Source organism: Anolis sagrei, chromosome 1, assembly GCF_037176765.1.
Source record: "Anolis sagrei isolate rAnoSag1 chromosome 1, rAnoSag1.mat, whole genome shotgun sequence".
NCBI classification, from domain to species: domain Eukaryota; kingdom Metazoa; phylum Chordata; class Lepidosauria; order Squamata; family Dactyloidae; genus Anolis; species Anolis sagrei.
In genome coordinates, this window is record NC_090021.1 from 302308490 (window position 1) to 302334899 (window position 26410).

Here is a 26410-nt window from a genome sequence, read left to right on the forward strand (position 1 = left end):
TTCACTTATTAAGGGAAACAGTGGAGTGCCAAGACAGACTGATAGTCCCAAAGTCTTCATCTAAAAATGAATTACATGGATCCCCACAATTAAGGGAAAGAGGCCCCATTTCCCACCAAATGGATCTGGAACAATGCTAAAACCACTTGCTCAAAGTTGAGAGGAGGAGAGATTCAAAATGAACACGGAATAAAATGGCTAATAAAATACCACCTAATCTCATCAATCATGTCTAAATCAAGCAAAGAAAGCTTGGGATAGACAGAACCATTTGGCTGGTGAAGGCCTTTTTAAATTATAGAAGGAAACTGAAAAGAGAGTTTCCTCTGCAGTGTCCACCCAGAAGGATCTATCTCCTGGATGGATCCAACCAGCATCTTGTTGCACAGTAAAGCTATTACGTACTATAAGGGTCAGCACTGACACTAGATGTTTTTGGCTTGTTCAGAATGAACAGCACAAAAGTCTTATCTACAACACACTGCTCCCACACTGCAAACAGGCCCATAGGGAAGCTTGACAAAGAAATAATGAAAATGAAAGTGTGCAAGCAATCTCCCTAACAGCTCTGAGAACTTCACATGCAGGTTAGCAACAGAGGAAAATCTGTGCCTTCAGTCAATTCCCATATCTTTTCTCAGGGCCCTTCCACACAGTCCTATATCCCAGAATATCAAGGCAGAAAATTCCACAATATTTGCTTTGAACTGGATTATCTGAGTCCACACTGCCATATATTCCAGTTCAAAGCAGATAATGTGGAATTTTATTCAGCTGTGTGGAAGGGGCCTCAGTTCTAAATGCTAAAGCAAAGGCCAAAAGTATCCAATGAGTTCACACAACTGGACAGCTGTTAACATTTGACCATAATGCTAACAAGGACTCCAAAATCCATGTACTTGGTAACAGGTCCAGTTCACTAGTAAATATTGAGTCTAAATCATAAAGTCTGGGAGGAATTTTTTTCAAAACATTTTACAAATGCATTAAATTGCCCATGCTTCCAAAAGTACACCACCTATTCCCTAAACCAGATTATGAGAGGCAGCTCTTCACTGAAAAAAACTCTTATGGATGGCAGTGTCAAAATGCAATGGAGATGAAAAACAAATCCTTCTACACTGCCACAGGATAGATTCAACAACGTTTCAGCATTGTTTCCTCAGAACTCAAAGCTATATGCACATGTGAAATGAAACAACTTGGTCAGGAGCACAATGCAAAAAAACAAACAAACCCAAAACTATTCTTTAACTTCTAGACACCATTTCAAGGCTTTTTTCAAAATGCATAAAGAAATGACCTTTTCTTTTATCAGTTTCCTCTTCTCTTTGACCCATACTTACAGAAAGATGCTATTGAATATGCTACGGGAATGGGTAGCTGATGAGGAATGCTGATTTTCTCTCTGCTTTTCACTATTTTGCTATTTATGTATGCTTAGTAAGAAACTTTGGAAGCAGCTGCTGTTCACCTTGTCTAATGTATGTAGACACATACAACTGTAATAACAGGAAGGCTTAGAATGGAATTTCCCAGTGCAAGGTTTATTGCATTGTTTACTGCAGACATGCTGCAGTATTCCAACAGTTCTTTTTCCTCAGGGCTCTTTCATCTTCCTCCCAATGCTGATTCTGGTGAAAACACGAGTAGCTAGATAGAGGATGAGGAGGAAGAAAGGCTAGTATGAAAAATCTTTGTAAGAAGGAATTTCACAGTCCAAGGCCTTTAAAACTAGATCATCTCACACCACAGACACATGCAGCAAATAGATCATTATAAAGCAACAACAGTATCCCCATCTAATTAATGTTGAAGAGGCTGCGCTCTGGCACCACGAGAAGCAGAGATAACTTTAAGAAATGGGGCTACAAAGTGGAGTCCACAACATGTGAAAGCGGGGAAGAGCAAGCCACAGACCACCTACTACAATGCAACCTGAGCCCTGCCAAATGCACAATGGAGGACCTTCTTATAGCAACACCAGAGGTACTCTGATCAAAGGACATCTACCATAATACAAAGTTTTTAACTTTGTGTTTTTAAATACATTATAACTGTATTCTGACATGATAAATATATATCTAATTAATCATATTGTTTGAATAATGAAAATTTGTTTCATCTTTTTATTTTTTAAAAAATGCATATTTCTTATATACCTGCATCTATATATATTTTCCATATCAACACTCTTGAGTCAAACACAAAATGAAACAAAACATGCATTACAGGAATATTCCATTTTATTTTCATGTGTTCAAAATCTATCCTGTGGAAAACCTTCCTGATTATCCAGGATTTCTGACTAATTGGATCCATATTTGGACAGAGAAAATGTCATCAGCCTTTGCATTTAGATTAATAGGTCTCTAGTGATCAACCATGCTGATTTTCAATGATCTAGTTCACCTAAGAAAGACGAGATACCAGAGATGTCCAAATGCACTGTCATTTAATATGAAGAAAATTGCAAACAGAAACATCATTTTGAGAATTTTGCAAAAGATGAAAGATTAACAGATGCAGCAATAATCCCAGTACTTGTCTGCAAAATAGAAATGGAAATGGAAATAGAGCAAGGTGACGTAATGGACTTAATGGCAGGCAATGAATGCACTTCAAGTAAAAAGCCAAGACAAGAACACCCTCCCCATGACTTTGCCTCTCAAGTATAAAGAAAAAAGTGATTATATTTGATACAAAATAGTTTTCCCCAACAAGCACATACATGTGGTATTATTTGAACAACATAAAAGATTGCCAAACAACCTTTCACAACTTCAGGAGAAGTCATCTCACTATCAAATGCTTCAATTGTTGCTCATCATGACATATTTGCTTTCTGAAGCCTAAAAGGAACAGCTCGGCTTTGCATTCAGAGAACATTTTACATTGTTTGCCAGGTATTTCCTGTGCACATCCCCATCTAAATCTCCTGGTTCTTGTAACTAATGTCTGTGAAGAAAATCCTGTCATAATTATAGTCCTTAGCTTTGCAAGCAGCCATTTTCTTCAGAAAACCGTTTTAGCTGTGTTGACAATCACATTTTACACTGATTCTTTCCAGATGAAATGATACTTTTTCAAATAATGTAATAAAAATGTAAAGTCAGCTGTTTTAAGGACATAAAAGTGATTTATGAGACACGTATTATGTTCAGTGAGTTTTTTCTTCTTGACACAATGGAAGTTTTCTTTTATGGGAGAAGTTAATTATTAACAGCAATAAGAACCACAAATTATGGAAAATACATGGTTGTTCATTTTTAAAAGCAACAGCATTACCACATTTGAAATGGATTCCGGGGCGCATTATTTATTTTTTGTTTCAACTAAATTTACAAAGGTGAGGAAATATGAACACTGGACCAGTTTGTCTGGGAGTAATGTTTTGTTCTGTTTCCTTGGCCAACTTGCTAACAGTTGAGTGAATGACATCATTGTTGGGTGTCAGAGTTATCACTTCCTTGAAATGCAACTGGGCACTGGATCTCTCCAAGACATATGATTTGAGGTTTTCACAGATCGCACAGCCTTGGCTTCAACAAGAAATGTGCTCTGCCTTTATAACCCCAAGAGGCAGACAACATATTTATCCTTTTAAATTAAAGTGTAAAATCTGCAAAAAATATCCAGAGAAACACAGCAAGACCAATGTAAAAAAAGAGGATAAATACGGATAAATAGCAATGTTCTTGCAGATCTTATATTCTTTTCAGGGGGTCATGTTTAAGAGGTGTTTCTGGTGCATTATCAGCTTTGTGATCATGTTGCTCACTATAGGCAATAAAATACTGGCAAAGAATAGCTTTCCTTCAGCTCTTACTGAATTAGTGTCTCCCATTACTTAAAATTATTCATTGATCTCATTCTCAATTCCGAGATCAATATTGTTATTAATAACTTGGATGATGGTTTAGAGGGCATGCTCAACAAGTTTGCAGATGACACCTAATTAGGAGGGATAGCTAATACTCCAGGGGATAGGATCAGAATTCAATGTGACCTTAACAAATTAGAGAGCTGGGACAAAACTAACAAAATGAATTTCAACAAGGTCAAATGTAAGATATTACACTTAGGCAGAAAAAAAATGAATTGCAAAGATACAAGATGGTTGATCCCCGATGGTGCAATGGGTTAAACTTTTGTGCCGGTAGGACTGCTGACTGAAAGGTCAGAGGTGCGAATCCGGAGAGAGCGGGGAGAGCTCCCATCTGTCTCATGCTGGGACATGAGAGAAGCCTCACAAAGGATGGTAAAACATCTAGGTGTTCCCTGGGCAACATCCTTGAAGATGGCCAATTTTCTCACACCTGAAGCGACTTGCAGTTTCTCAAGTTGCTCCTGACACACACACACACAAAGCCTGGCTCAACAACAGTCCATGTGAGAAAGATCTTGGAGTCTTCATGAACAAGTTGAACATGAGCCAACAACTGAAAAAGCCAATGAGATTTTGGGGTGCATTAAAAGGAGTATAGTGTCTAGATTGAGGGAAGTCATGCTGCCTTTGTATTCCGTTTTGGTTAGACCTCACCTGGAATGCTGTGTCCAATTCTGGGCACCACAGTTCAAAAGGGATATTGACAAGCTGGAAGGTGTCCAGAGGAGGCTGACTAAAATGATCAAAGGTCTGGACACCATGCCCTACAAGGAGCATTTTAAAGAACTGGGTATGTTTAACCTGCAGGTGAGAAGGTTGAAAGAAATGATAGCCTTGTATAAATATGTGAACGGGTGTCATAAGGAAGAGGGAGCTTACTTGTTTTCTGCTCTCCTTGAAACTAGGACTTGGAGCAATGGGTTCAAATTAAGGAAAGGAGATTCCACCTGAACATTAGGAAGAACTTCCTGACCAACAGTGGAACTCTCTGTCTCAGAGTGTGGTGGAAGCTCCTTCCTTTAGGAGAGGAAACATCTGAAGTAAGCTTAGTTTCACCCCACCACACTTGCATATGGTATGTTGGGGAATTTAAGGACTAGTTGTGGATCTTGCAAGCAGAGTTATCAAACTGGCAAGACAGAAACTGAACAAAATCCAATCCGATATTTGCTTGCCCATCCACAAGTTCTAGTTGCTAGCTTGTAGCAAGGAAAAATAAATATGCTCAATCTTTTTTTCTAGGACATTTAAAAGCAGCTTTACTTGCAAACCTGGTCAAAATCAAATGCATGGTCTATTGGTGGAGAAACAGAGGAGAGGAAAAACAGCTGTAGGTTACAGTTATGCAGGAAGAGAGAAAAAGTAGTAAATCAAGGGAGTTACCATAAATATAAGGCATGACTAAACTATAAAGTAATACACAAGTCAGCAATTCGTAAGTATGACAAGGCATGTAAAGATAGCTAATTCGAACATGGTGAACCCAATCCAGACCAGGGCCTGTAAGTTTGCTTATAAATAAATAGCAAAGGAGGTGATTCTGCTGAATTATGTAGCACTGAATTTAACCCTGAGCTAGATGGCCCAAAGTATCCATTCCACAGAAGCTTATATGTTCCTAACTTTGTAATAGTTGCAATTTTATATTCTTTGTAATGCTTTGAGGAGACTGATGGGAAAACAAAATAAAATAAACTGGAGAGTCTTCTTTTACGCAATGTGTTTACTGCAGTAATTGAGTGTTTCAAGTTGCTGTTTGAGTTAACTGTATTTTGATTGCTTTAGAATTTGACTTGCAAATTGTCCTGAAGGGTATTTCCCCAATGAATGGCACATAGATAGTAAAAATATCCAGCGTTACCATTTTAGTTACTTATAAAAATACAGTACCTCCATAGGCATATACATTTTAATAATTTAATAGCAAGAGTAAACTAAAAGCCCACATTTCAACTTGCAATCATTTGAGTTAAAGAGAGGAAACATCTGGGAGAGAATGTAGTTTTTACACAAGAGAAAGATACCAAAATAATACAGAATGGTAATGTGTGTACTTTGTAACTTAAGAGTCTATTCTCAGCAGGCAAGAGGCACCATTAAAAAATTGACGCTGAGGTGTATATGGTGAGAAACGATGAACCAAATTAGTAACATATGTAGGAAAAAACAGCACCGGATCATTGTTTCATTTAGCTACAGAAAACAACTAAAGGGGATTCAGAGTCATACAGGCCCAATCATTTTCTACTCTTCCCATTATCTAAAAATAGAACCTTAAGTCAAACAACATTAATGTGTGAATCGTGGCTTGAAAGAGTTACTCCACTGTAATTTTGAAAATGTTGATATATAACTGTAATCATGACAGCCACGTGTCTGTAATTGCTTGCTGCTGCTTATCACTATAGATTTCTATTCACCCCTTGTTGTAGTAGAGCCTGTAAATAATGTTGCAAGCAGTAGTATGGGTGCCAGAAGGGGAAAAAGGGTTACTTGTGAGCCAGAATCTAATGAGGAACAACAGAGGAAAAGGATTTGGGATATACTTATGGCACCTCCAGATGAGGACTCATTTGAGGGGTTCTCTGGGGATGAAGGGTCAATGAGCGAAGGAGAGGAGGGAGACACAATGGATGGGAATAGAGGAAGAAAGAGAGTTACTTGGGAGAGGAATCGGATGAGGAGCGACAAAGGAAGAGGATCCGGGATATACATATGGCACCTACAGATGAGGAATCATTTGAGGGTTTCTCTGGGGATGATGGGTCACAGAGTGGGGAAAACGGGGATGATACTGTGAATTGGACTAAGGTAAAGGAAGTGCAAGCTATTTGTGCAGAGCCAACATCTAGTGATACATTCATGGGATTCTCTGGAAGTGAAGACTGGCAATCAGGGAATACAACTGAGTCTTGGGGGGATCTAGGTCTTGACAGAAGATGGAGGGATGGGAGTAGGACTTCACGTGAAGAGTTGGGAGCAGCTGCAAGGGATGATCATGTGTATTCAAGTTAAAACCACAGTACCTTCTGACTGAAGTGGAATCCACAACATGCGAGTGTGGAGAAGACCAAACCACAGACCACCTACTGCAATGCAGTCTGAGCCCTGCCACATGCACAACAGAGGACCTTCTTACAGCGACACCAGAAGCACTGGAAGTGGCCAGCTTCTGGTCAAAGGACATTTAGTATAATACCAAGTTTTAAACTTCCTTTGTGGTTTTTTATACATTATAACAGTATTCTCATTTTGCTTCTGACACAATAAATAAATTAGAAACTGAAGCTGAAGAGGGAAAAAAGTATCTTCAGCTTCCACAAAGAGGAGCAAAGAAAAAACCTTCTTGCAATATACAACAAACTTCTCACAAACAGGAGTAAAGTTGCTAGAATTGAACATGTAAATATCTCTTTTAAATAACTTTTTGGCAGCTATCTTTGCAGCCATTGTAGCTATTATACCACACATGGTTCAAAAGAAACACTCTAAACATACAAAACTGTCTTGTTGAATTTCCTTGGTGACATCATGAGGAGAGGGGCAATCAGCACTTTGCAGAATTGCTAATGCTTCAAGCAGGTCTCAGACATTTGAAGGCTGAAGAGTAAAGATATGTTTAGGCAGGAACATAGTGAAGGCAACTCTTTCCTGGTTTTGTGGCTTTAAAATTCTTTATCCCAAGATTCACTTTAACAGGCATCAGAATATTTCAGAAAAACCTATAATGAAATTTGTTGGCTAAATTAGGAGCTCCTGAAAATATAATAAGGAACTTGACACCATTCTGCTTTTTAAAATGGTTTGTTGTTTTGTGCCTTCAAATCACTTCTCACTTGAGCCAACACATGGTTTCTTGGGAAGATTTCAGAGGCGTTTTATGCTACATGTGTTGACAGGGGTTGTTATAATTTTATGTGACTTGTTTTATACTTTTGTACCATTTGTACCTGTTGTATGTTATATGTGCGCCCTGGAGTGCCTTGTAAGCTGCCTGAGTTCTTTTGGGCAGATGGTGACAGGATATAATAATAATAATAATTATTATTATTTACCAATAATAACCTATTATTATTATTATTATTAATAATAATAATAATAGGTTATTATTGGTAAATAATAATAATAATAATAATAATAATAATAATAATAATAATAATTTCCCTTTGCCTTCCTCTGAGGCGGAAGATTGTGACTTGCCCCCAAATCACCCAATGGATTTTCATGGATGAGAAGTGATTCAGATCGTCTCCAGAGTTGTAGTTCTGCACTCAAACCAGTATACAATGCTATCTCTTTTTAAAATGATACATAAGGACAAAATAGATTAAAAAATGCATATATTACAGTGCTGTGCCTCATTCAAGGAATTAATCATTATTTACTGTTAAATTTCTAAACCAATAATAAGCCAAAAAGCACAATAAAACTTCAAACTGTTATTTATAGCATCTGACCATGCTAAAAGTATTTTCTTTGGTCCTTATTTTTTGGTTAACCCTCAGTTTCAATTTTTTACCACAATAAACATTAGATTATGTTTATGTTGGCTATAAAGCTGTCTGTCTTTAATAAACAGATATACTCTGATGACTCTGGGGCTGTCAAAATGCTCACCAACTCTTAACTTAAACCCTATCAAATATGGAGAGATTTAGTTGTAAAAGTCCCATTTGAAGCAACTCAACAAACAATTCACACTGGCACTTGAGAACGGTTATTACATCACCAGCCGGGACTAGAAAGTTCCATAGGAATTTCACCAAGCGTCTGATCTGCTTCTCCTTAACGAAAAGCTAATGTGACCTTTAATACTCGGTTAGATGGAGCCTGACTCTAGCAAGTCTCAATTAAATTTTATGTTTTGTGGCTCCTGTTTTCTTGTAATACACGAACAAAGTTCAAGGGATGACTCTTGCTTTGAAGATTTTAATTCTCTATTGAGAAAATATATTTCCACTTCAGAGATTGTGCTTTTGTACTGGCCAGAGTATGTTAAGAATGGAAAAGAAAGACATTGGAATATACCCCATCAAAAACTCCTGTGACACATACTTTGGAAACGTATTGTTCATTTGTCACAGGTTTATTCCACCACTCCACCATAAATATTCAAGCCTGGTAAAGAATCCAGCGAAGCAGCTTTTCCTTAACTTGGTGTCTTACATATCTCAGATACCTTGTTGGCTGGTGAAGATGGATATTACTGTCTTAACATTTTTGGAGCATATCAGGTCGGGGAAAACAATCACTGGTTGTAGTTTTTCAAGAGTAATGCATTGCCAATAATTTACAATGTTATCAGTGCATTACATTTAACATTATTTTTTCACAAAACAAAACAAATACAAGAAACACTCTAAAAATGTCCCAACTCCCTAGAGTACCATTTTAAAAAATCAAGTGTTTATTTATTTATTTATTTATTGTTTACCCTATTTATACTCCGCCTTTCTCTAACCCAAGGGGGCCTCAAGGCAGCTTACATATGGCAAATATTCAATGCCTTAAACCTATGCAACATTAAGCTTAAAATCCATTGAATTAAAATTAATACATATTTAAAAATTTAAAATTACATTCAATATCAAAATACACCGTCCAAAAATCATAATCTCAGGCTGTTCTGTGAATTTGTTTATCTAAAAATCCATCCAGTGTTAAAAGTAAGAGTTTTGTTTTCACCACTTAAAAAACAGAACATGAAGGAGAGATGCAGCGGTCCCATCTACGCTGCCATTATATTGCAGACTGAACTGCATTGTATGATCGGTGTAGACTCATATAATGCAGCTTAAATGCATTGGATAATATGACCATATACTGCAGTTTGAACTGCATTATAATAGCAGTATAGATGGGGCCAGAGAAACAAGTAGCAAATAATGGTGTTACTTTAAACCCATTGCTTTTGGATCTCCATATATGTAGGTTTAGCTTTTGTAGATTTGACTATTTGAAGATTTGATTAATATGTTCTCTTTAGGAATCTCTAGGTCCACCAGGGTAACTCTATGGTCAACTGTTGTCACACAAATAATAATTATAAGAAACAAATAAAAGAGAGTAACCCCAGATGACCTAAATGTTCATGGATCGGTGGGATCACAATTTTTTTTAATACCTTTTTTTAAAAAGTGCCTTTTCCACTTCCACGGGGCTTCTGTGCCATGAAAGTGGAGGTCCTACTATAATTACAAGTTGTGATTTGTTCTCAAATTAGTAAAGATTTTGTTTAAAATCTCCATCATAAAACATAGACAACTCTAACAAATAACAGAATCTCAAAACTTGGCTCTTCCGTTGCACTTTTGATGATTAACCATACAATCTGATATTGCTGCTACCTCTCAATGTTTGCCCTTAGAGTACACCTCCTCCTCTCCTGTATGAAGACCCTTCTTGACCTCACTTCTGAAGAGTTTCTCCTTTACAAATAATCTGCTCCATCCCTATCTCATCTTGTGTTTTTAGTGTTTTTAGTTTTTAGCTTTAGTATTTTATTCCGTACATGTGGCCCTGTCACTGTCACAATCACTGTGTTATGATTTTATATTGTTTGCTGTATTTTTATGTTTCATGTAATTTATCATGTTATGGTGTGTTTTGATTTCATTTATTGTTTGTGTTGTTGGGCTTGGCCTCATGTAAGCCGCCCCGAGTCCCCATCAGGGAGATGGTGGCCGAGTATAAATAAAGATGATGATGATGATGATGATTATTATTATTATTAAACAAGCTACTAATGAAAACTCACTATTACATTTATGAGTCATGTCTGCAAGCTAAGACAGACTTACCAGGAATTAAGCTCCACAGAACACAGTGATGCTCATTTCTGACTGCATAATTTGTAATGCACATCATTGTCTATCAAGAGATCATAGACCTGTTTAAATGCAACTATTAGTTTTAATTTAAAAGATAAACAAATCTTTCAAGGAAATCCTGCCACTTAAAATTGCTACTTGGATGAAGTTAGAACCTCATCATTTAAAAAAATAAATAAGAAAGGAATACCCAGTCTTATTTTATTAATTCTATCATTCTCTGGCTTTCTGTCTGTCAGTTTTCTCCAACCTGGACAGCTCCGGGTATCTTGGACCCTAATCCTACCTAGCTGGAATAGCAATTGGGTACACAGAATAGTATGATGAACGTTGGAGTCCAACATATGCAGAGGACACCATGCTCAGTGCTGCATGGTAGCAAACATGGTAGTAAAATATCTAAGCCTCATTACCACCACATTAATTTATATTTCTTCCATGCTGGCAGTTGATACTGCTTTTGCTCTGAAAAAGTCCCATAGATGTGTTTTCCTATGTGTTCCCTTCACAACCCCACTCCTTTTCTGGTCTCTGAATTATTGAATGTTGCCATTCAATGATCTCCATTCTCCAGTAAATTCTGGAGATCCTTTGAGTGTATGTAGATCCTTGCTTCCTGGCCTCATCAAATTCTTTCTTCCTCTAACATTATGTAACTTGAAATCTTTCCCTAGATGTAAAATACTGATACCACAACTGGTAATACCCGTGTTTGGAAACTTTTGTGAAAATAAGCATGTCTAGATTACTCAAAGTCAAAATCAGCACTGCTTATGATAATTTATTCCCCAAAATAGATACAAAAGGACATAGTACCTCAACTGGAATCCTGATGGATAGTCCAGAATAGAGGATAATTCTAGGTTCAGTCAATTTATTTTACTGTGCAACGGCAAAAGGATTTTAGCCAACATGTTAGCACAAAGGTGTACACATATTTAAAATGTAAACTTTAAATGGACACTTGAGTCACTGAAGACCTGGAAATGTTGAATGGACAAGAATGGGGCATTTCATACCTTTTCTCAAGAAATAAACATTGCAGTTTAAGCATACGAGTGTAAGAACTAACCACAGATATGTATATTTTACAGCACGATGTCTCCACTTGACATACAAAATGGAGTTCAAGACTGTGCTCCCTGAGGACTCAGATATCATGGTACAAGGAAGGGAACAACCAGGTAATTCCTGCCGGACTGCAAGATTGTACAGTAGACCGGCACTTGAGGCATGTCCAAAGTAGAGCCATAGAACACTGTATGTGTTGCAAAAAAACCCATTGTAAAATATCTTACAATGGAGCAAAACTCCATCTGCTGTAATTGCCTTGCACATGACTGTCGACCTAGAAAAGTGGGGCTTCTAGGTCTGATATAACTCCCTGGTCTCTTAATCCTACTGATTGACCTTTAGTTCTGAACAGATGCAGGTGACCGTCTCCTTTTCTCCTCTCAAGAGATTGTGAAAATAATAGTATATTTCCTGTAAATATGTACGGACTTCATTTACTCTGAATAGGTTTTTAGCTCTTTCTCAGCTAAAGGAAGGAAAACGGTGCCTCATTTTGGAAATCTGGCAGCATTTACAATTATTTTGGAAACAATGGCTAATGAAATTAGACAAATGAAATGATTAAAATTATGTTGAGAGAGAGAGAGAGCCACAGAACATTTTCTTCCTGTCTTATATTTTATTAGGCCTAGGAACACATGCTGTATTTAACCAAATGTGCCATTTGCCCTGTCCTTCAGGAAAGGAGACAATAAGCAGTCGTGAAAATGAAAACTCTCTGCATCTCACAACACTATTTACAGCAGAAGTAGCTAACATCCAAATGTTCCCAGACTCCAACTCCCATCCTCCTTAATCATTATGGCTAAAGGCAATGGAAGATGGGAACTTTACAATTAAAAGTTCACCCACTCACATGTATGTAAGCTGAGGAAAATAAATATCATGTTCTCTTCTGTTTGTTTCAACTTTAAAGAGGAAAAAATTAACTGAGTGCTGAAATCTCTTATCTTCACAAAAATAATGATAGTTTAGATTTTATTTATGTACACAGCTTCACTTTTATGAGATGGGTCAGATGGGAAGCACTGTCAAGACTATATTTATATGCTAGTGAATGGCAAGGGGAGGGAGTGGGGAAAGCCCTGCCGCTGCATGTTTCTGGCTTCTGATCAAGCCTTGATGACTACATTATTTCAAGATACTTCTCAATTATATACATGGCAAAATACAATATGAGAAGAAAACAATAGCCAACATTCAGTTCAGGTTCCCTGATTACCAAGTCTGATTAGCTCCACAAGCATCATCCAGGTTGGCAAAGACTGGCCAAGAGAACATCTGGTTTTCTCCAAAAATCAGGTTTTCTCCTCAAAAAAAGTGGAGAGAAGTTTGTGGATTCTAAACTCGATCCCAGCACAGATTAAAAGCCTATAAGAGGAAATTCAGCCCTGAGTACAGGAACACACACTAGTTTACCATGCCCTATACAAATCTGCAGAGATAGATTTAACAGCTGACAAAACCACAGTTTTATCAAGTTACTTTTCTGGACTACAAAGCTAGAAACTTTCACTATGTAAAATTTTATTTGGTCCTACAGAAAGGTCTTGAATTATATTTCAAATTTCCAGGAGTAAATATCTTGTTAGCCTTCTTTTTAATGTTTATAATGAGGATATTCTTGTAATGAACAAAAGGAGCCATCTTTACTCTGTTCTTACTCTGATTAATCTTACTGATTCTTAAGTCTTAAGAGGGATTTTTTTTTTTGCAAAACAATAATTTACCTCTAACCTCAGTGTCAAGAAAGCAGGAATATTCATCTCCATACTCGATAAAGGATATTTTGGTTCTTCGTTTTCTGGTGTAGAATCCATGCAGGGGTGTGATTGAGCATTCTTTTTTTTTTGGGGGGGGGGGTTAAGCAGAGAGCAAGTGTCAGGAGTGCATTGATTGTGTGTTTCTGTATAGCAGATGGTTGGACTGGATGGTCCTTGTGGTTAATTCCAACTATGATTCTAAATAGACTTACAATGTAGACAATCTCTGGTATTTTCACCTTTGTAGTTTCCGGCTATTTCCTTAATTTTAGCCACTTGTGATGCACAGGTCTTTTTTCAAAAACTACAACTAAACCAGCTTGCACAAAATTTTTTAGGAAGTCTATTGCCTTTGGGTATTTTTACTCTCCAAACCTATATGATTTATGGTGGGGTGGGTGGTCAAAAGTCTCATGTCATTTTTTTTTTGGTGAAGTTTGTCAGTATGTGGAACTTCATTCCACGAGAAATCAAAATTTTCACCACTGTAGGTACTTTAGAATTCAAATTTAAAATGTCCAACCCTAACCTTAACAACAATTAATTTCATTTAATTCTGAATGCCCTGGAATTCTAACTGGGGATCAAAAATACTCCACATCTCCTATTTGAAAAATCCTAATTCCATGGCTGATCCAAGATGCTGAAAGTTATTTTCTTTGGTCACATCTCTGCAAACATCTGCCTACAACTGGTATTCAGAGATACACCCAGTGGATTGTTCATCCTGTTAAGTCTAGCAGATGGTCCCCATCGTGGCCAGGTTTTGAATGAGCCTATGATGACTCACTGGTAGATATTAAAAGTGTTATCCTCCATGAATTTGTCTAACCCCCCTTTCAACCCATTCAATTGACAACATCAGATCATCCTGTGATCACAAATTCTATTATTTAGGTTTGTGTTGTGTGAAGGAATGCTTCCTAAATTTCCCATCATTTGGCTTTGCAGAATTTCCTTCCTTTTTACATCCATGTCAGGCTTGCATCTCGGCCTCCTTCTACCCAGAGCTACATCTTTCACCCTCCCAAAAAACACTTGTTGCTCTTGTTTTCTGCATTATCAAATTTCTTGCATCTCTGCTCTCCCTTTGTTCCATTCTGCAAGTCCGAACTTGTTCCCCTTCAGATTTGATGTGCTCCTAGGAGCTCTATCTTGCCCTGCCATTTCTGAGAAGCCAGCTCAACAACTTCTGAGTTTTGTTCTGGCATTGGCCTTCCCCATTTGAACTTGCATTAACTGAGTCTATGTACACAATGGTTACTTGGATTGCGTACCTGCAACAAAACAAATTCTTTTGTTTTGTTGGCTAAGGGAGAGGAGCCAGAGGAATTTGAGTCACCATTCTCTTCTGGTGACAAGGTCTTTATCAGAATGTAATAGTAATCAAATCTATTTATTGCTGGGATCAACACAGTAATGAACCTTCTTTACTGGGCTTCCTTCACTTCCATGAAGACCTCTCTTAAAGAGCCAAAGTCCATTTCAGTGTTCCTTTCTTGTTACTTAAATCCAAATTGTGACTATTTGTTCAACTGAAACACTTTTATTTCTATCTACAGCTTCATCTCAATTTCTTTTCGCCTACAAAGCAGGTGCTTGTATGCTTAATATATAGCTTGTGAATGTGTCTGCTTAATATAGAGCTTGTGACCTTTCATGCCCTGTATATGGAAAAACTGGGTAATGTTTTTGCATGTTAAGTGTCTGGTTAATTAGCACTCACTTGTCGTAAAGTCTTTGCTGAGCTATTTAGCTAAAAGGTGGCTAATACTGCAGAAATGTTATCTGTCAGTGGCGGTGGAAAGGGAAATCCCATGGAGTTTTGGTCAGGATGCTTGTATGTGTTTACAGTGGACAGAATTTCCTGGCCTTAGTCCACACTGTTGAGAAGCAGAAGTTTTGATGCTTCTCTTAAATGTTTGATGATAGCTTATTAGATTTTGTATTTGGGGAATGACAGCCAAATAAAACATTGTACGCATAATAAGTCAGTTTTAAAGTGTAATTCTGTACAGAAACAGCAATGTTCATCTTTAAAATATGTAGAAACCTCAAAAAGGAAAAGATTAGATGTATTTTTAAATATTCCTTTTGTGTGTGTCTAATCTAAGTAAACAAAGGCAAGTCCACACAATAGTTTTGATGAGGAGCAGTGGATTTCCCCCCCACAAAATTCTGACATGTTGAAAAATCATATTAGTAAAAAGAAAACGAAAGGCAGGCAACCCTTTGGATGCACATCAGTGGTCCTAAAATACAATGGGTATCTATTATCTAACCAACACTGCACTTGAGATAATTCTTAATCCAGAAATTATAAATTTAAAAGCTCCTCTAAACAAGCATATCTTGACCATTTTTTAAAAGTATTCAATAAGCTGCTTCAGGTTGCCAGCAGCACTTGGTGAATTCAACATTGAATGCAAATAGTTAAAAGTTACCATTAGAATTGCAGCTGACCGTCCATAGAATTGACAATACAGTCAGCCATCCACATTCCTTAAGGTTAGAAGAACAGGAACCGTGTGAAAGTGAAAAACAGCAAAACAATATCCAAAAGAATACCGGTCTAGAAATTTCTAGGCCTTCGAGCACAATTCTACGGTCAACTTTTGCTGAATGCTACCTATAGAATTGAATTGGAGGATCTAGAGATTTCGAGACAGACATTTTTAATTAAATCTGTAAATAATCAAATCCACCAAAATCAAAACTGAAATTGTGGAGGGATGATTATACTAATGAAGTAACTGCCAGTGGCACAGCTCAGTATAAAGAAGCTCCTTTAATCCCCGCAGCCTTAATTTTGGATTATTGAAAAAGGAACCATTTTTTTGTACTGTAAACCACATAATTTCTCTCACAGCAACTTTCAGATACCAACCACTTAAGAAAGCCGAGAGTGCTGTACGCTTTCCCTAAATACCAAGATTTGGAAAAGAAAACAAAATTCTTCAAGCTTTTTTCTTGTCAACACTACGGTCTGCCAATGGTTTAGTCTCAGATTCCTAATCACTTCTCACTCAGCCCAACACCAATACTAAAGTTTTCCCATATTGTTTAAAAGTGGCTAAGCTCACCAAAGGGTTCACAGCAAAAAAGCGTTCACCAGAAAAGCCAGGGTCTGCTGTGCTCAAAGAGCAAGTGTTGCATTCACTAATCTTTAGTGTTGACAGAGAAAAGTCTAGGAGCAGATGCTTTTCAAAAGGTTATTGTCTTCTTATTCCATACTAAGATTTAGCAAGTTATTTTTATATTGTTTTAAGAGGCTGCTTGTTATCACTAAGATGAAAAATAGCTCATTTTTTCAGACGAACACAATCACAGTTGTAAGAAGAATATTGTATGCGTATGGGAAATGCATGGCTGTTTCATAACTATGGTTATTAAAAAGCCTTACATATAGCATTTAAACAAATCACAATTCATTGAATTTGCATACTGAAAAATGTGGTTGGTTAAATTTTTGAAACAACTCAAAAAGTCATAGGTTTTAGCATTCGCAGTAGATAGCTGCCTACTCTCTGCTTGAAGACTTGCATTTTTCTGAGTAATTGGTTCCATTATGAAACAGCTCTTAGCAATGATTGGAAAAGTTATTTTTTGAACTACAGGTCCCAGAATTTCCTTGCCAGCATTGCAAGCACCCATGATAGTTGGGGGATTCTAAAAACTATGACGCAAAATATTAGCTTTTCTAATATCTGTCTTAGGGCCTCACCATAAAGGCCAGGCAAAGTGTCCTGCTTCGCCTGGCTTTGTGGCAAAAAGAGTGGATCAGCAGGGAGAATCTATCATCCCCGTGCAGCTCCTTTTCAGCAATGCTTTCCCTATCACACTTGGGAAGGGTCACCAGAAGATCCATGCTGGCTCCCATGATGTGGGGGAAGTGTCCAATGATGCTTCCATCCTGGTGGGGTCAGGGTCTCCACTGGAAATCACACCATGTTGTGTGATGGCCAGCTTCCGGCTTCATCCCTAAGACAAAGTGGAAGCATTGTAGAACTTTGATTTAGGTGAGTGTGATGAGGTCATCAGAAGCCTCTTATGATAGCATGCTGCTTTTTCCAATACTTTCAAATAATGTTCTGGTAATCAGAATGGTGTAGGGGTTTGGAGCTGAGCTTCAATTCTCGAGACCAAGGTTCAATTCCCCACTTTCCCATGGAAACCCATTGGGTGACTTTGGGTAAGTCATAAACTCTCAGCACCAGAAAAACCCGTGATAGGCTTCTCTTCGGGTTGCCATGAGTTGGGAATTATTTGAATTTGCATAACAACAAAACCCAAGGGAAGAGGTTAAGGAACTTTTTCTTAAAGGGTTTATTTACCTTTGTTTATCTTCAGACTATATATCAATGTGTTAAAAAAAAAAACCCATGTCTCTTACGTAATGTTAAGTTAAATTAAGTTTTATCATTATCTTCCATGAAATAAAATTCCAGAAGAAGGTTTTATGCCTTTTGCATCCACCAGTGTTCCCATTGTGTCAGCATTACATCACACACCTGCACGGCATAAAACTTGTCATTCAATAACAGTTAATAAAATAAGATCCTTTACATAGTTAATTAGGATGCATTCTAAACACTTCAACCCCAATCACATAAAAACTTAAACATGCAAGTGAACATTTATGCACCAAGAATACTTTGGTTGGCTAAGAAATACTCTTAGCCAACTAATTGATATGAAGAATGTATTACGGTTTTTCCATCACCATTAAAGTTGTCATATACACCAATAATATTGGGATTTTTCAACAAGCTCTTCCCTTGACAGAAACATTTCTTCAATCTGCCCTACCACCTACTTGAGACCACACCTAATAAAAGATGCCCATGAGGACTGGGTGACTCTCTCAAACACAGTGACAGACAGTAGAGGGCTGCATAACTTAGGGGGAAATAATCCCAAAAATGGATTTCACTGGCATGTTTTCATTAACTACTGAAAGCAATTTTATATTTTTGACTGTACATATCAAGAATTCGAATCACAAGAATATTAGCATTTGCTGTTTCTTTGGCTGCACCTTCACTGTAGAATTAATGCAGATTGACACCATTTTAATCAATTGCCATTGATCAATGCTATGGAATTGTCATAAGCTCACTGTTCATCATAAGCTCCCCGTTATTACTGTTGCTTTATTCTGTATTATTTTGATATGTTTGTACTCTCCTGAGGGATTCAATGCATGCCTTTTTGTATGTGTAAACTGCCTTGAGTCCCTTCGGGGAGAGAGGGCGGTCTAGAAATAAAGCTGTTGGTGTTGTTGTTGGACTTCTAGTTTGGTGAGGCACCAACACTCTTTGGTAGAGAAGCTAAAGACCCTGTAAGACTACAACTTAAGTTTCAACCAGGCTTCCCCTAGTTTAGTGCTTTTCAACCTGTGGGTCCCCAGGTATTTTGGCCTACAACTCCCAGAAATCCCAGCCAATTTACCAGCTGTTAGGTAAATTTACCAGCTGTTAGGATTTCTGGGAGTTGAAGGTCAAAACATCTGGGGACCCACAGGTTGAGAACCAGTGCCCTTGGCGATGCAGCTGATTCAGCCCTTAGGTCTTTGTTTACCCTTAGGTCTTGCCTTATATAACGTAAGCCATCTCAATTTCCCCAAGATGGTCACTTTCACTGGTCTCTTATGATTTCTAACTCTTTATGATGTTACCCTCAAAAAATGTAACTTAGCTCCACGTATCACTAAGATTCCCATAGCTGTTAACCAGATAATGGTAGATCCCATTATCATATCCTGAAACAGATAAAAATACAGCAAAATTATAGCCCTTGTAACCCCTACAGAGTACAGGAAGCATGCAAATTTGATCGTTTTGTCCTTTTGGGGGTTTATTTTCAGAAGGAAAAGTAGAATACAAACTTGAAATGAAATCATTAAGATAATATACAATTTATTTTAAAAAGGTCTCCAAATGAAAATATAATTGTTGCATATATTCTTACCCTTCTGTCTGGAATATGGTTCTAAAACAATGCCTCAGGCTCTTGTAACTGGATGGATCGTTTTTTCCTCTTTGAATCTGGAACCTACAAAGATAGTTTACAGTAAGTCAAAGGCCATACAAGGAACAAGAGGAGGAGGGGAGGAAATTTATTTGGATTTATTTATTTATTTGTTATTTACTTATTTCCTGTATCTCCGTACAGTTTACCGTAGAGAACAACAATAAATTAAATATATTGTGCAGTTAAAAGAGCATATAGAACAAAAATGGCACATAAACCATTAAAATAGCATATAAAAGTGATGGATATTACAAACACTCAATACAAATGTTAAAATTAATAATTTAAAAATCATCTGGATAAGCCTTCCAAAAGGTGTTAGTTTCAAAGTGTTGTTCTAAACTTGCTTATTATATTCAGCTGAGGAATCTCTTCTGGCTGGTCATTCCATAGTCTGGAATGTTCTCTCATGTAAATCTCTAATATTTACAATGCACTTTTTAAAACTGCAAAGCATTTTGAAATAATTATTATTCACATGGTACAGGTGGGGACTAAGAAATCTCTTCTGTGCTCCTCTGAGATTCTCATCACACGAGAGAGAGAAAATCCACTTAAAATCCAGCTTCTGCCTCCTGCAGAATTCTGGGGTTTGTAGTTTAGGGAGAAGCCTTTAACAACCCCACTAAACTACAAACCCCAGAATTCTGCAGGAGGCAGAAACTGGATTTTAAGTGGATATCTATCTCTAGTATGATGAAGTAATGAGTTTCTGGTGGAACAATTATGCCATAAGAATCCACTGGCTGAACCTGTCAAACTTTCCTTCCCACACTTTCTAGCTCTCTCATCTCAAATTTCTAGAATCTGTCCTACCAAGTGTAGCCAATGGTGAAGAGTCTGTGGGGTTCCATTAACTGAAAGACCACAAATGGTCCACACTTGCTTTATAGAGGAGGACTTGCCCGCAGAGATCCTCAGACAAGATGGAGAAATTAACAAAGAAGGACAACAGTCAATGCTACCCAATGGACTGAACATTTGCAAGAGTGGGCTAAATGGAGGTAGCATAAACCTATAGTGAGAGAAAGGTGGGATGTAACTGAAAGACAATTAAAATGTATGGGAGGCAAAGCCTGTTGTAGAACAAGAGGGGGGTGGGAAGTGGAGAGGAAAGAGGTAGTGGACAAGACACAAGACAGGGAGATGGAAGAAGTAGCAGAAGAAAGACATGGAGAAACATGGGAATAAAGAATATATAGATATGAGAGAAAGGGGGATATGCAAAGCAACAAAGTGGAAGAGAGAGATTGTGAAGAGAAAATTATTTTGAAATTCACAAACAGAAAACACACTTTGTTAAAAACTGTAGCATATTTTCTTTCTTTGCAAATGGCTTTTGTGAAGGTTACACCTTTCACAATCTGTAGTGGCATCGCATAAAGTACAACATCACATGGTGAAATAATCTTCCACTCTTGAACTTTATTTGGATTGCAAAGAGGTTATATTTACCTAATAAATATGCAGTAATTTCCCTATAGAATATGTAAGAATTGGATAATCTTCACTATTTAGACAGACTATGTAAAAGGTGTGCCTATACCCAAAATAAATGGTCGAGAGTTACAGAGAGGTAAAGGCAGAAAGCCAGGAAATGAATAGATTAAATGCAAAACAGATCTATAAAATAAAATGTGGAGAAGAACCTTGAATTTAGTTCATATTGTACACACTTTTCAGGTATTCAGTTGAGGACAATAAATATATGCAGGGGGTAACTATGGAGACTGAATATGTTTGGGGATGTGGGGAAGCTCCAAGCAACAATATAATAATGGTATTCAGCTTTCCTTCTATTTCACATACTTCTCCCATGGAGCCTACAGAATTCTTAGAGTGTTGTTTGCCACTGTGCTTCTCTGTGTAGAACACATGTACATCTTGGAATTTTTCCTGTAACCTGTGCATACTGAAAGTTCAGGCAGCAGAAGTAGCCAGTAATGCTTTTCACAGCTTAGTTTGGCACATCATGTCATAACCACAACCATAGCCGCAAAATTATGGAGTTGGAAAGAGCCCCAAGGGCCATTAGAGTTGGAAAGAATCTTCTAACATTGCAGGAACCTACGGCTAAAGCATCCCAAGAGAGACTTTTTAGTCCTGCCTAAAAAGGGTATTCCTTGTTTCACTGATGTGTGGAGAGTTATTTCCAGGATGGACTGATGTAATGCGCTTGATATGGGGCTGCCAAGATAACCTAGAACAGGTATTCACATGTGTAAAATGGTCTTATTATGTGATACAGGGCTTTATAACTAAAGACTAAAGTTTTTAGTTTAGCTGCTCTCTCCCGAATTAATTCGCTTTTACCAGAGGTGTCATTTGGAAGCCTCAGGTAAAAGCCTGACAGGCCCTACATTTTAGGGCCTGTCTGGAAGTGCCCCACATATTTAGCCATCTCTGGCAGAGTTCTGCTGATTTACCAAACTACAAAACCCAGTAGTATCAAACAATTATTTCAGCAGTGTAGATCTACCCATAGAGCCAACATTGCATCTTTGTTTGTCCTTTTAGCTCTTCCCTTTAAAATCAGGGGTGGGGATAATGTTGGTCTTCAGCAATGGACTACAGCCAATGAACTGTATATAGTAAGAGCGTTCAGATTTTCTCTCTCTCTGAAAATTGTTCTAGCATCCATTTTCGCTGTCTGGGGCTACAAACTGTTTTAAATAAATGAACAAGAGGAAACCTTCTGTAATTATTATTTACTGCTAATGGTTTGTTTAACAATGTTGCAAAGGGTACAATACAGAACACATTCCTTTCCTTAGGTATTTTTGTAGTAAATCAGTTTTATAGTTTTAATAGCAACCTTAAAACTACATGCCAATTAGGAGTTGTAGTCTAGATCTGTGAATTGAGTTCTTTGATATGAACCTGGTAGGCTAATAAAATTAAGTGTAACTTGTTAATGAAGTAGCTAATTAATTGCCAGTAGTTGTTATAAGAAAGTTTATGCATGAACCAAAAAAGAATCAGTTGGCGCATGTGGCAGAAATAGGTAGAAATGAGTAGTGTTAATTTAACTAAAGATATCAGAACATGCTTTTAAAACATTCAGCATAAACTGAAGTTGTAAAGTAACATGGAAAAAACAGACAAATGTTTATAAATCTATGTTTATATTAATCAGAACAGATGCAAATCCAACGCAAAGTAGTTATTTCTTAATGTTCCCTTTCCCCCTGTTGCCAACAGTACTCCATTTTGCTAGCCCCAGATGCCAATAACTCCATCACCTAACTGCTTTCCTATGAAGAACAATGTATAGGGCTGCATGATAAGGTTAAGGCCTTCCCTTACTTCAAATATCTTGAAATCTCAAGAGTCACACCCCCGAAAACCCAGGGAAAATATGCTATTTTGAGATACACTGATGCATTGAGGCATGTCTAACAGTAGCCTTGCCCATGACATCAAATCAGCATGACAGACACAAGGGAAAGGGAGAGGAGGGGAGGTGTTGCAAAATGTTTCTTGAGAAGCAACTCTACACTCTGGGCCCTTCCACATAGCCCTATATCCCAGAATATCAAGGCAGAAAATCCCACAATATCTGCTTTGAACTGGGTTATCTGAGCCCACACTACCACATATTCCAGTTCAAAGTAGATACTGTGGGATTTTCTGCCTTGATATTCTGGGATATAGGGCTGCGTGGAAAGGCTCTCCATTAGGCATGTAGGTGGAGTGAGCCATTAAAAAATGGCAATTAGAGAATTTAATCTCTAATCATAGATTCATCCCACTGAACCAGTCAAGTGTTTGGAAAGTAGGTTTACCATACAGCTCAGGCATACTCTGTTTAAATGGATGATTTTCCTATCTCCAAATAGCAAACTATCTGTTTTATTCAAGAATTCTCAGTTGATTTGCCATCACATTGTAGAGAGTTGTTCCCACCCACTGTCCCTCCTCCATTTTCTTTGTGAAAAGAAACACCTTCTCTCCTAGACTATAATATCTGTTCCTGGGTTATAAATGTCATTTAGTAATTGGCTTTATCATAAAAGTGCATTAAACTGCAAATTTTTTGTCTTTGCATGAGGGACATCCTGTTACAGCACATTTTTCTCTAATTTTTCAATTATTTAATATGTTGTAGAGTCTCCATCAATTTAACAGAGTTTGTGGACACAAAAACAAAGTTTCTGAGGCACAACTACTTTCAAAGTAAGGACTATACAATTAAACAAGAAATAACACTTGCAAACTAGGAACATATTTTCTTTGTTGTTGTTGTTGTTGTCGTCATTCAGAGGTAGGATGGACACCTGTCAGGGGTGCTTTGATTGTGCTTTTGCTACATGGCAGAAAGAAGGGGGTTGGACTAGATGGCCTTTGGGGTCAGCCAAAGGAGGAAGAGGAGGAGGAAAGGAGGCATCTGGGGGCTCTCCCTTTGCTGCCATTCTGATGATCCGTCTCACTCTCTCCCTCCCTTTCCCCATGTTGGAAGAAGAAAGGAAGGAGGGAAAGAAGGAGACATCTCTATCTGGATAATTTGCAAAAAAGTCACTTGCCAACCAGCTTAGAAAGTGTCTGAAAAGATAACCCTTTGCAACCCTTTTTTTAAATGTCAAGATATCTCTACCCTACACTTTAAGCCTACATCATGTGATGAGCACAGTAGGTTGCAATGTCTTAAGTGTAATTATTTGATTGTTGTATTATTGATAGTTGTTGATATTTCGTTGTGCTATTGCTTTATTGTAAACTGTGTTTTTATATGTTGTACACCGCCGTGAGTCGCCCTAGGGCTGAGAACGGCGGTCAACAAATGCAGTAAATAAATAAATAAATTAAGTGGGTGGCTCAGTAGTAGTTAATGAATGTGATAAAGTGGCATGAGTAGAATGCAATCTTGTGTTTGCTTATTTAAGGAGTCAATATTGGAGGAGGGTAACAATATCCTTGGGAACAGTAGTTTATCAAGGCCTGGAAGGAACAGCCCAAAGGTTAAAGAGCGGGTTGGACAAACAGAACGAGTGTCCAGCGAGAGGACAAGAATTCCAAATAAACAGCTATGGGGAATATCCCATGGACTTAGATGTCTCTACACTTATGCCCCTGGTGGCACAGTGGGTTAAAGCTCTGAGCTGCTGAACTTGCTGATCAAAGGTCTCAGATTCAAATCTGGGAAGTGAGCTCTCGCTGTTAGCCCCAGTTTCTGTCCACCTAACAGTTCAAAAACATGCAAATGTGAGTAGATCAGTAGGTACCACTCCAGCAGGAAGGTAATAGCGCTCCATGAAGTCATACTGGTTACATTACCTTGGAGGTGTCTGCAAACAATGCTGGCTCTTCGGCTTAGAAATGGAGATGAGAACCAATCCCCAGAGTCGGACACAACTGGACTTAATGTCAGGGGAAAACCTTTACCTTTACCTACGCTAATGCCAAGAGTATGGGAACTAAATAAGATGAATGGGAACTTTTAGCACAACAGTTACAACATAATAGGCAAAACTGAAACCTGGTGGGATGAATCCTGTAACTGGAGTGTAGTAATGGAAGGGTATGTGTTATTTCATAGAAAAAGGACAAATAGGAGGAAGGGTGGAGTAGCATTATATGTCAAGGATGTTTATACCTGTGATGAGATGATGGCTTTCACTCCTGGAAACCAGGATGACACGATAAATAAAATAAATAAATTATTATCTTTATTTATATCCCACTTTATCTCTCCTGAAAGAGATTCAACGCAGCTTAACATAACAGCATTAGCATACAATTTATAATATACAAATATGCAAACATTTAAACAGAATTAAATAAAAACCGTATTAAGTATTCAGTTAAAATCCATTAAAACATTTTCAAAGTTAAAAACTACAGCAGAATTAAGAGAACAAGGATTGAAAATGATGGGGGGATCTATTATAGACCTCCAAGCCAGACTGAAGAACTGGGTGAAGCTTTTTTTGAACAGAAGACCAAACTCACAGAAAGAAGAGATATAGTAGTATGGGAGATTTCAACTATTCTGACATCTGTTGGAAAACAAGCTCTGCCAAGAGTACAATCCAACAAATTCCTCACTTGCCTTGCAGACAATTTTATTGTCCAGAAGGTGGAAGAGGCAACAAGAGAATCAACTGGATCTGATCCTAGCCAACAATGGGGACCTGGTCAATGGAGTGGAAGTGGTGGGATCCTTAGATGGGAGTTACCATGTTCTACTGGAGTTTGTAATGTAGAAGAAAGACTAATCAGACATGTATTTGAGACTTTAGAAAAAAAAGACTTCAGGAAACTTAAGGAAATATTGAGCTCAATTCCATACTTAAAGAGAAGGGAGCTAATGATGGATGGGAGTTTCTTAAAAGTAAGATACTGAAGGCACAATTGCAAACAGTGCCAGCAAGAAGAAAAAATAGAAGATGTGTAAATAAACCACAATGGATGTCCAAGGAACTCTCAGTTGAGCTAAGATTTAAAGCAGATATGTATAAGAAATGGAAAAGGGGGAAATCACCAAAGAGGAATTTAAACAAATAACCAACATATGTAGGGAAAAGGTCCAAATGGCTTCAGTATAAAATGAGCTCAAGCTTGCCAGAGAGATTAAAAACAATAAAAGGGGGTTCTTTGGTTATGTCAATAGAAAAACCCTGGCAGCATTTCATTATCCTGCATGGAGAGGATGATGAAATGTTGCCAGGGAATTGGGAAAAGGCAGAATTACTCAACACCTTCTTTGCCTCAGTCTTCTCCCAAAAGGAAACCAGTATTCAACCCGAGTGGACGAAGCAATAAGGGATATGCAATCCAAAATTGGTAAAGATTTTGGTCACTTTAAAAGAATTCAAGTATCC

The 26410-nt window shown here is 37.7% G+C and overlaps 1 protein-coding gene and 1 long non-coding RNA gene across 3 annotated transcripts in view; one reads left to right on the plus strand and one right to left on the minus strand.

Annotated features, from left to right (window-relative positions):
- The window catches only part of SLC25A21 (solute carrier family 25 member 21), a 306932-nt gene that overhangs the window by 70120 nt on the left and 210402 nt on the right, over positions 1-26410 (minus strand). For both annotated transcript variants that reach the window (XM_060759039.2, XM_060759046.2), the window contains exon 3: positions 19527-19610. In XM_060759039.2, coding sequence (XP_060615022.2) covers positions 19527-19610 — 84 coding nt within the window. The remainder of the gene's footprint in view (positions 1-19526; positions 19611-26410) is intronic.
- LOC132764877 (uncharacterized) overlaps positions 1-26410 on the plus strand; it is a 90309-nt gene that overhangs the window by 18488 nt on the left and 45411 nt on the right. The window contains exon 2 of the long non-coding RNA XR_009630385.2: positions 11814-11903. This is a non-coding gene — a long non-coding RNA (uncharacterized lncRNA). The remainder of the gene's footprint in view (positions 1-11813; positions 11904-26410) is intronic.